The sequence below is a fragment of the Coregonus clupeaformis genome, chromosome 17 (assembly GCF_020615455.1).
Source record: "Coregonus clupeaformis isolate EN_2021a chromosome 17, ASM2061545v1, whole genome shotgun sequence".
NCBI lineage: Eukaryota > Metazoa > Chordata > Actinopteri > Salmoniformes > Salmonidae > Coregonus > Coregonus clupeaformis.
Genome location: NC_059208.1, coordinates 45087581 through 45098606, shown reverse-complemented (window position 1 = coordinate 45098606; position 11026 = coordinate 45087581). Strand labels below are relative to the sequence as shown.

Sequence of the window (11026 nt, the reverse complement as noted above, 5' to 3'; positions counted from 1 at the left end):
GACATTATTCATACTTTTGATACTTAAGTGTATTTAAAACCAAATACTTTCAGACTTTTACTCAAGTAGTATTTTACTGGGTCACTTTTACTTGAGTCATTTTCTATTAAGGTATCTTTACTTTTACTCAAGTATGATAGTTGGATACTTTTTCCACAACTGCTGAAATCCATACCGGCGAGTCAGTTGAATACAAATCAGCTGATCAAATAAGTAACTAGGCACATGATTCCTCCATGTGTATGCCGAAAAAGAAAGATGGCGGCGGAGATTTTGTACACAATCCACTTTTATGTCTTATTTTTGCTTTTAACGGTTCGGATTTCTTCTAGTTTTATCGGCAATGGTGATAACTACCGACGGAATGTAAGTTGGATAGTACATTTTTGTTATACAGTAATAAAGTGCTATAAAAGGTAGCGAACGTTAGCTAATCTTTTGCTCACTAGCTACAGTAAAGTAGTAACTTTACGTTACTGTAAGGCGTTAGTTTACTAACGAAATTATCAATGCGTCAGCTAGCTAACTTCTGTTTGGAGCCAGTTCACGGTATTTTTATCCGCTAAACTGCTAGATAGCAAGTTATATATTTTAGCTAGTTGGTGATTTCTAGCATTTTGGATATACGCGTTGTTTGGGTTTCTATTTATAGCGCGAGCCATATTGTAACGATGACCCAAAATCTATGATACTAGCTATCATTTACACATTTTTTGGGCCCCAGCCAACAATGCATACTGTAGCGACATTAGACTACACCAGGGTTCTTCAATTCCGGTCCTGGAGGGCCGAAACACCTCTGTTTTTCATCCTCTCCTTCTAACCAGGGGCTAATTCAGACCTGGGACACCAGGTGAGTGCAATTAACTACCATGTAGAAATAAAAAACAAGTGTTTCGGCCCCAAGTGTTTCGGCCCATTCCTTGTGGTTGTGGTGGGTGTGATTTTGAACTAGGGGCATACAGTCGTGGTCAAACGTTTTGAGAATGACACAAGTATTGGTCTTCACAAAGTTTGCTGCTTCAGTGTTTTTAAATATTTTTGTCAGATGTTACTATGGTATACTGAAGTATAATTACAAGCATTCCATAAGTGTCAAAGGCTTTTATTGACAATTACATTAAGTTTATGCAAAGAGTCAATATTTGCAGTGTTTACCCTTCTTTTTCAAGACCTCTGCAATCCGCCCTGGCATACTGTCAATTAACTTCTGGGCCACATCCTGACTGATGGCAGCCCATTCTTGCATAATCAATGCTTGGAGTTTGTCAGAATTTGTGGGTTTTTGTTTGTCCACCCGCCTCTTGAGGATTGACCACAAGTTCTCAATGGGATTAAGGTCTGGGGAGTTTCCTGGCCATGGACCCAAAATGTCGATGTTTGGTTCCCCGAGCCACTTAGTTATCACTTTTGCCTTATGGCAAGGTGCTCCATCATGCTGGAAGAGGAATTGTTCATCACCAAACTGTTCTTGGATGGTTGTGAGAAGTTGCTCTCAGAGGATGTGTTGGGACCATTCTATATTCATGGCTGTGTTCTTAGGCAAAATTTTGAGTGAGTCCACTCACTTGAACAGTCTCAGAATGCTTTACTGTTGACTTTTTTCCGGATGCCCCAAACAATCGGAAAGGGTATTCATCAGAGAAAATGACTTTACCCCAGTCCTCAGCAGTCCAATCCCTGTACCTTTTGCAGAATATCAGTCTGTCCCTGATGTTTTTCCTGGAGAGAAGTGGCTTCCTCGCTGCCCTTTTTGACACCAGGCCATCCTCCAAAAGTCGTCGTCTCACTGTGCGTGCAGATGCACTCACACCTGCCTGCTGCCATTCCTGAGCAAGCTCTGCACTGGTGGTGCCCCGATCCTGCAGCTGAATCAACTTTAGCAGCAATATCCTTGCCTGTGAAGCCTTTTATTGTGCAAAGCAATGATGACGGCACGTGTTTCCTTGCAAGTAACCATGGTTAACAGAGGAAGAACAATGATTTCAAGCACCACCCTTCTTTTAAAGCTTCCAGTCTGTTATTCTAACTCAATCAGCATGACAGAGTGATCTCCAGCCTTGTTCTCGTCAACACTCTCACCTGTGTTAACGAGAGAATCACTGACATGATGTCATCTGGTCCTTTTGTGGCAGGGCTGAAATGCAGTGGAATATTTTTGTTGTTGTTGATTAAGTTAATTTTCATGGCAAAGAGGGACTTTGCAATGAATTGCAATTCATCTGATCATGCTTCATAACATTCTGGAGTATATGCAAATTGCCATCATAAAAACTGAGGCAGCAGACATTGTGAAAATTAATATTTGTGTCATTCTCAAAACATTCGGAAAGTATTCAGACCCCTTGACTTTTTTCGCATTTTGTTACGTTAAAGCCTTATTCTAAAATGTATTACATTATTTCCCCCCCTCATCAATCTACACACAGTACCTTATTTACGTAAGTATTCAGACCCTTTGCTATGAGACTCGAAATTGAGCTCAGGTGCATCCTGTTTCCATTGATCATCCTTGAGATGTTTCTACAACTTGAATGGAGTCCACCTGTGGTAAATTCAATTGGACATGATTTGGAAAGGCACACACCTGTCTATATAAGGTCCCACAGTTGACAGTGCATGTCAGAGCAAAAACCAAGCAATGAGGTCAAAGGCTCCCATAGAGCTCTAATTAAAGGTCAAGGGGTCTGAATAATTTCCGAATGCACTGTAGTTAGGCTTAAGTGTTTGGGTTTTACATTTTTGTGATTAATGGCAGTGGGTAAGTAAAACCCAAACTGTTATGGCCCAGAGATTCCTTTCAAGGTATTTGGGGTAAACTTGTGTAATTAGGTGAACTGTCATACCGGTACCCAAGAGGCATCTACTGAAGATGCTGAGATAGCTAAGTCAAATAGTGCTGAAACAAATCTAAACTGAACTCTACTCTGTGCTGGTAATCCAGCCATATCAACTATGATTAAATATTGATTATGAACTAAGCTATCTCAGTTGAGACTTCCTTTTTTGGGGAGGGGGGGTAGATCAGCTTAATATTGCAGATAGATTGTAACTTCCATCAATGTAATTGTCTGCATCACTTCCAATCCCCCATGTTTAAAAAAATATATATACACATATATATATACACATATATACAGTGCCCTACACAATTATTGGCACCCCTGTTTAAGATGTGGTCGAGGACTTCCAAAAATTCTCCTTTTTTTTTAAACAACATAGAACCGAAATGCAAAAAAAGAGAAAAATCCAACCTTTTATTTAAGTACATTACTTTGGTGTAAAAAAAAAAAAATCCCACAATTATTGGCACCCCTGATGTTAATACTTTGTACAACCCCCTTTTGCCAACAAGACAGCACTTAATCTCCTCCTATAACATTTCACAAGATTGGAGAACACAGAGAGAGGGATCTTTGACCATTCTTCTTTGCACAATCTTTCTAGATCATCCAGTGTCCTGGGTCCTCTCTTATGCACTCTCCTCTTTAGCTCGCCCCACAGGTTTTCGATTGGGTTGAGGTCTGGGGACTGAGATGGCCATGGGAGGACCTTGAGTTTGTGACTGCTGAACCATTTTTGTGTAGATTTTGCCACATGTTTTGGATCATTATCCTGCTGAAAGACCCAATGACGACCCATCTTCAGCTTTCTGGCAGAGGACATCAGGTTTTTATTTAAAATGTCCTGGTAGTTCAAAGCGTTCATAATGCCATGCACCCTAACAAGGTTCCCAGGGCCTTTGGAAGAGAAACAGGCCCACAGCATCACAGATCCTCCACCATACTTCACGGTGGGCATGAGGTGCTTTTCGGCATACTCATCTTTTGTTTTACGCCAGACCCACTTAGAGTGTTTGTTGCCAAAAAAGCTCAATCTTAGTCTCATCTGACCAAAGCACACGATCCCAGTTGAAGTCCCAGTGCCGCTTAGCAAACTCCAGACGTTTACGTTTGTGAGTGTTAGTGAGAAAAGGCTTTTTCCTTGCATGCCTCCCAAACAGCTTGTTGGCATGTAGAGAGCGTCTGATGGTTGTTTTGGAGACTTTGTGACCCCAAGATGCCACTCTTTGATGCAATTCTGTGACAGTGAGCTTAGGACTTTTTTTTTACTTCTCTTACCATCCTCCTCACTGTGCGTTGTGGCAAGATAAACTTGGGACCTCTTCCAGCCTTGTTTGTCACTGTTCCAGTTGTTTTAAACTTCTTAATGATTCCTCTGACTGTAGATACGGGCAAGTTAAGGCGAGTGGCTATTTTCTTGTAGCCATTGCCTGACTTATGAAGGTCGACACAAATCTGCCTTACTTGAATGGTGTGTTCTCTTGTCTTTGCCATGTTGACAAATGGGTAAGAGAATTAGGCCTCTGTGTCACGTCATATTTATATCCCAGGGAAACAGGAAGTCATGAATTACTAATTAAAAGTTCCTAGATACCCTGACCAACTTTAGCAACTACAGAAAAATATATTTTTTTAAAAATCAATTAAAATTTTCAGCGGAATTGTTAGGGGTGCCAATAATTGTGGGACACATGATTTCAAGTTTTTTTTTTTCTAAATGTGTGATCTTTTTTTTACCACCAAAGTAATGTACTTAAATAAAAGGTTGGATTTTTCTCTTTTTTTGCATTTGGGTTCTATGTTGTTAAAAAAAAAAGGAGAATTTTTGGAAGTCCTCGACCACATCTTAAACAGGGGTGCCAATAATAGTGGAGGGCACTGTATATATATACACATATATACATACAGTGGGGAGAACAAGTATTTGATACACTGCCGATTTTGCAGGTTTTCCTACTTACAAAGCAGGTAGAGGTCTGTAATTTTTATCATAGGTACACTTCAACTGTGAGAGACTGAATCTAAAACAAAAATCCAGAAAATCACATTGAATGATTTTTAAGTAATTCATTTGCATTTTATTGCATGACATAAGTATTTGATACATCAGAAAAGCAGAACTTAATATTTGGTACAGAAACCTTTGTTTGCAATTACAGAGATCATACGTTTCCTGTAGGTCTTGACCAGGTTTGCACGCACTGCAGCAGGGATTTTGGCCCACTCCTCCATACAGACCTTCTCCAGATCCAAAGATTTTCTATTGGGTTCAGGTCTGGAGACTGGCTAGGCCACTCCAGGACCTTGAGATGCTTCTTACGGAGCCACTCCTTAGTTGCCCTGGCTGTGTGTTTCGAGTCGTTGTCATGCTGGAAGACCCAGCCACGACCCATCTTCAATGCTCTTACTGAGGGAAGGAGGTTGTTGGCCAAGATCTCGCGATACATGGCCCCATCCATCCTCCCCTTAATATGGTGCAGTCGTCCTGTCCCCTTTGCAGAAAAGCATCCCCAAAAATTATGTTTTCACCTCCATGCTTCACGGTTGGGATGGTGTTCTTGGGGTTGTACTCATCCTTCTTCTTCCTCCAAACACGGCGAGTGGAGTTTAGACCAAAAAGCTCTATTTTTGTCTCATCAGACCACATGACCTTCTCCCATTCCTCCTCTGGATCATCCAGATGGTCATTGGCAAACTTCAGACGGGCCTGGACATGCGCTGGCTTGAGCAGGGGGACCTTGCGTGCGCTGCAGGATTTTAATCCATGATGGCGTAGTGTGTTACTAATGGTTTTCTTTGAGACTGTGGTCCCAGCTCTCTTCAGGTCATTGACCAGGTCCTGCCGTGTAGTTCTGGGCTGATCCCTCACCTTCCTCATGATCATTGATGCCCCACAAGGTGAGATCTTGCATGGAGCCCCAGACCGAGGGTGATTCACCGTCATCTTGAACTTCTTTCATTTTCTAATAATTGCGCCAACAGTTGTTGCCTTCTCACCAAGCTGCTTGCCTATTGTCCTGTAGCCCATCCCAGCCTTGTGCTGGTCTACAATTTTATCCCTGATGTCCTTACACAGCTCTCTGGTCTTGGCCATTGTGGAGAGGTTGGAGTTTGATTGAGTGTGTGGACAGGTGTCTTTTATACAGGTAACGAGTTCAAACAGGTGCAGTTAATACAGTTAATGAGTGGAGAACAGGAGGGCTTCTTAAAGAAAAACGAACAGGTCTGTGAGAGCCGGAATTCTTACTGGTTGGTAGGTGATCAAATACTTATGTCATGCAATAAAATGCAAATGAATTACTTAAAAATCATACAATGTAATTTTCTTGGTTTTTGTTTTAGATTCCGTCTCTCACAGTTGATGTGTACCTATGATAAAAATTACAGACCTCTACATGCTTTGTAAGTAGGAAAACCTGCAAAATCGGCAGTGTATCAAATACTTGTTCTCCCCACTGTATCTACTAGTTCTAATGTATCCATGACATTCACGATTTCCTTAAGAGCATGTGGGTGATTGTTTGTGGTGTGATTTCCTTTACGGTCCTTTGAGCTATTTAAAACAGTATTATAATCCCACACCATAATAATATTGTCTTGAATTGCTTGCAGGGTTGATAATTTATTATATATATTGTCAAAGAAGTGTGGATCATTATTATTTGGTCCGTAAATGTTAATGAGCCATATCTGTTTATTGTCCAATAACATATTTAAAATAATCCATCTACCTTGCGTATCTATTTGGACAATTTGCACATTCGGATCGAAATTACTATTAATTAATATCATCACCCCTTTTGAATTTCTTTTGTCATGGGAGAAGTATATTTCACCCCCCCATTCCTTTTTCCACGCAACTTCATCTAGAATTGTTGAATGAGTTTCCTGTAAACAATAGATATTATATTCCTTCTCTTTGAGCCATGTAAATATTGTTCTTCTTTTGTTATTATCAGCTAAGCCATTACAATTATAACTGGCTATACTTATTTCACCATATACCATAATGAGATACAAGTTTCAAAACTATTTATCATTATATATGTTTGTAAATTTACCATGAAAAAATACCGTAATGATTGAGTGTCCATATAGCTGTACCATGATATTTGCATTGCTACTAAGTATCCCTTCAATTGTTCTCCACTAATTCCCCCGCTAAAGCCCCTCCCCATCCCAAGTTGAGCCGTCATCCCAGTGATCGGCATCCCACCCACATCCCTCCGGATCCCTAGGGCCCCGAGAGGCCAGGACCCATTTGAGACTTCCTTGCATAGGTCAGTACTCAATAGGACTCTGACCAAGTCAGGACCAGTCAGTATTTCTTTAGGGTTGTTGGCCTGAGCAGGACGCTGTGCAAATCTGTTATTGATTTTTGAATCGCCTCTGCTTACAATTTCAGTTTGTTTGTATGAATCTCACCTTCTGTGTTGCTATAGAAAAAGTACAAAACATACCGTCTCTGTTTTACTTACCTCTTCCCAGGTATCCCTGGAACTGAACCCTGATCTGAACTCCTTGCTGACACCGCTGCCCCCTGGTGTTGGCTTGGTCCATGTGCGGGCGCTGGGCAAAAACACAACACTGCATTACCTCCTCTGCAACCAGGGGGCGCAAGCATTACTACTGGTGCACACGAGCTCCACTTCATCCAAGGTGGAGGTAGACTGGCCTGCCTTCCTGGTACAAAATACCACAGGCAGCCTGAAAGTGACTCCAGAGAGTGGGGAAAAAAAGTATTTAGTCAGCCACCAATTGTGCAAGTTCTCCCACTTAAAAAGATGAGAGAGGCCTGTAATTTTCATCATAGGTACACATCAACTATGACAGACAAATTGAGAAAAAAAATCCAGAAAATCACATTGTAGGATTTTTTATGAATTTATTTGCAAATTATGGTGGAAAATAAGTATTTGGTCACCTACAAACAAGCAAGATTTCTGGCTCTCACAGACCTGTAACTTCTTCTTTAAGAGGCTCCTCTGTCCTCCACTCGTTACCTGTATTAATGGCACCTGTTTGAATTTGTTATCAGTATAAAAGACACCTGTCCACAACCTCAAACAGTCACACTCCAAACTCCACTATGGCCAAGACCAAAGAGCTGTCAAAGGACACCAGAAACAAAATTGTAGACCTGCACCAGGCTGGGAAGACTGAATCTGCAATAGGTAAGCAGCTTGGTTTGAAGAAATCAACTGTGGGAGCAATTATTATGAAATGGAAGACATACAAGACCACTGATAATCTCCCTCGATCTGGGGCTCCACGCAAGATCTCACCCCGTGGGGTCAAAATGATCACAAGAACGGTGAGCAAAAATCCCAGAACCACACGGGGGGACCTAGTGAATGACCTGCAGAGAGCTGGGACCAAAGTAACAAAGCCTACCATCAGTAACACACTACGCCGCCAGGGACTCAAATCCTGCAGTACCAGACGTGTCCCCCTGCTTAAGCCAGTACATGTCCAGGCCCGTCTGAAGTTTGCTAGAGTGCATTTGGATGATCCAGAAGAGTATTGGGAGAATGTCATATGGTCAGATGAAACCAAAATATAACTTTTTGGTAAAAACTCAACTCGTCGTGTTTGGAGGACAAAGAATGCTGAGTTGCATCCAAAGAACACCATACCTACTGTGAAGCATGGGGGTGGAAACATCATGCTTTGGGGCAGTTTTTCTGCAAAGGGACCAGGACGACTGATCCGTGTAAAGGAAAGAATGAATGGGGCCATGTATCGTGAGATTTTGAGTGAAAACCTCCTTCCATCAGCAAGGGCATTGAAGATGAAACGTGGCTGGGTCTTTCAGCATGACAATGATCCCAAACACACCGCCCGGGCAACGAAGGAGTGGCTTCGTAAGAAGCATTTCAAGGTCCTGGAGTGGCCTAGCCAGTCTCCAGATCTCAACCCCATAGAAAATCTTTGGAGGGAGTTGAAAGTCTGTGTTGCCCAGCGACAGCCCCAAAACATCACTGCTCTAGAGGAGATCTGCATGGAGGAATGGGCCAAAATACCAGCAACAGTGTGTGAAAACCTTGTGAAGACTTACAGAAAACGTTTGACCTGTGTCATTGCCAACAAAGGGTATATAACAAAGTATTGAGAAACTTTTGTTATTGACCAAATACTTATTTTCCACCATAATTTGCAAATAATTTCATAAAAAATCCTACAATGTGATTTTCTGGAATTTTTTTTTTTTACAGGCCTCTCTCAACTTTTTAAGTGGGAGAACTTGCACAATTGGTGGCTGACTACATTTTACATTTTAGTCATTTAGCAGACGCTCTTATCCAGAGCGACTTACAGTTAGTGAATAATAATTATTTTTTTATACTGGCCCCCCGTGGGAATCGAACACACAACCCTGGCGTTGCAAACACCATGCTCTATCAACTGAGCTACATCCCTGCCGGCCATTCCCTCCCCTACCCTGGACGACGCTGGGCCAATTGTGCGCCGCCCATGAGTCTCCCGGTCGCGGGCGACAGAGCCTGGATTCGAACCAGGATCTCTAGTGGCACAGTTAGCACTGCGATGCATTGCCTTAGACCACTGCGCCACTCAGGAGTACTTTTTTTCCCCACTGTATGTCTGGATCCACTCAACTGATTGCATGGGACATTCATTTATTTATTAAATTTAACCTTTATTTAACTAGGCAAGTCATTTAAGAACAAATTCTTATTTACAATGACGGCCTACCAAAAGGCCTCCTGCGGGGACGGGGAATTTAAAATATAGGACAAAACCCACATGACAAGAGAGACACCACAACACTACATAAAGAGAGACCTAAGACGACAACATAGCATGGCGGCAACACATGACAACACAACATGGTAGCAACACCACATGACAACAACATGGTAGCAACACCACATGACAACTAATCTCAGATAGGGGGGAGTGAGGCCTAAGAGGGTTTTATAAATAAGCATCAACCAGTGGGTCTTGCGACTGGTATACGGAGATTACCAGTTTACAGAGGAGTATAGAGTGCAGTGATGTGTCCTATAAGGAGCATTGGTGGCAAATCTGATGGCCGAATGGTAAAGAACATCTAGCAGCTTGAGAGCACCCTTACCTGCCGATCTATAAATTACGTCTCCGTAATCTAGCATAGGTAGGGTAGTCATCTGAATCAGGGTTAGTTTGGCAGCTGGGGTGAAAGAGGAGCGATTACGATAGAGGAAACCAAGTCTAGATTTAACCTTAGCCTTCAGCTTTGGTATGTGCTGAGAGAAGGACAGTGTATCATCTAGCCAAACTCCCAAGTACTTTACCTCCCGAGTGGCGCAGTGGTCTAAGGCACTGCATTGCCGTGCTAGCTGTGCCACTAGAGATCCTGGTTCGAATCCAGGCTCTGTCGTAGCCGGCCGCGACCGGGAGACCCATGGGGCGGCGCACAATTGGCCCAGCGTCGTCCAGGGTAGGGGAGGGAATGGTCAGTTGGTAGAGCATGGCGTTTGCAACGCCAGGGTTGTGGGTTTGATTCCCACAGGGGGCCAGTATGAAAAATACAAAAATGGATAAGAGCGTCTGCTAAATTACTAAAATGTTGTATGAGGTGACTACCTCAAGCTCTAAACCCTCAGAGGTAGTAATCACACCGGTGGGGAGAGGGGCGTTCTTCTTACCAAACCACATTACCTTTGTTTTGGAGGTGTTAAGGGCAGAGAAAGCAGAAAAAGCTTTGAAGTTAGAAAGCTTTGTTGTAGAGCGTTTAACACAAAATCCAGGGAGGGGCCAGCTGAGTATATAAATGGACATGGACTCATCTCTACATTAGACCAGGTCTGAAAATGTCTGACAGACTTAGATTTTATCACTTAAACTTGGTTACTGAAGTGAAGTGAGTATTACTGATCAGTGAAATTTGATTTATTTTATTACATGTTAGCTAGCCTGTATTCAACTATTATTTTCCTATCCTAGTTCTCAGCCTTTGATTCTGAGGGGCGGGACCAAGGCTGGCCCAGCCTCCTCCACAACGCTAACTCCTCCCAGCTGAGGGTGGGGCTGGACGGCGTGGCCCCGAGGTCCAATCGCTCCCGCTTCTCCCTAGAGCTACAGGCCGTGGGCGGCACCCAGCCCATGGCCCTCCTGTAGCTCAGTTGGTAGAGCATGGCGCTTGCAACGCAAGGGTTGTGGGTTCGTTTCCCACGGGGGCC

General features: G+C 42.7%; 1 protein-coding gene across 1 annotated transcript; it reads left to right on the top strand.

The window, feature by feature from the left end:
• Positions 1 to 253: 253 nt before the first annotated feature.
• Positions 254 to 11025, top strand: LOC121586896 (glycosylated lysosomal membrane protein-like). The gene is made up of 3 exons (XM_041903937.1): positions 254 to 366; positions 7332 to 7529; positions 10791 to 11025. The coding sequence occupies exons 1-3, from the start codon at positions 259 to 261 to the stop codon at positions 10962 to 10964; spliced, it is 480 nt and encodes a 159-aa protein (XP_041759871.1). The 5' UTR covers positions 254 to 258; the 3' UTR covers positions 10965 to 11025.
• The last annotated feature ends 1 nt before the right edge of the window (position 11026 follows it).

Coding starts and splice junctions, on each gene's coding strand:
- LOC121586896 (XM_041903937.1), top strand. CDS start 259: ATGGCGGCGGAGATTTTGTACACAATCCACTTTTATGTCTTATTTTTG. Junction 367..7,331: donor GTGATAACTACCGACGGAAT/GTAAGTTGGATA, acceptor ACCTCTTCCCAG/GTATCCCTGGAACTGAACCC. Junction 7,530..10,790: donor TAGACTGGCCTGCCTTCCTG/GTACAAAATACC, acceptor TTCCTATCCTAG/TTCTCAGCCTTTGATTCTGA.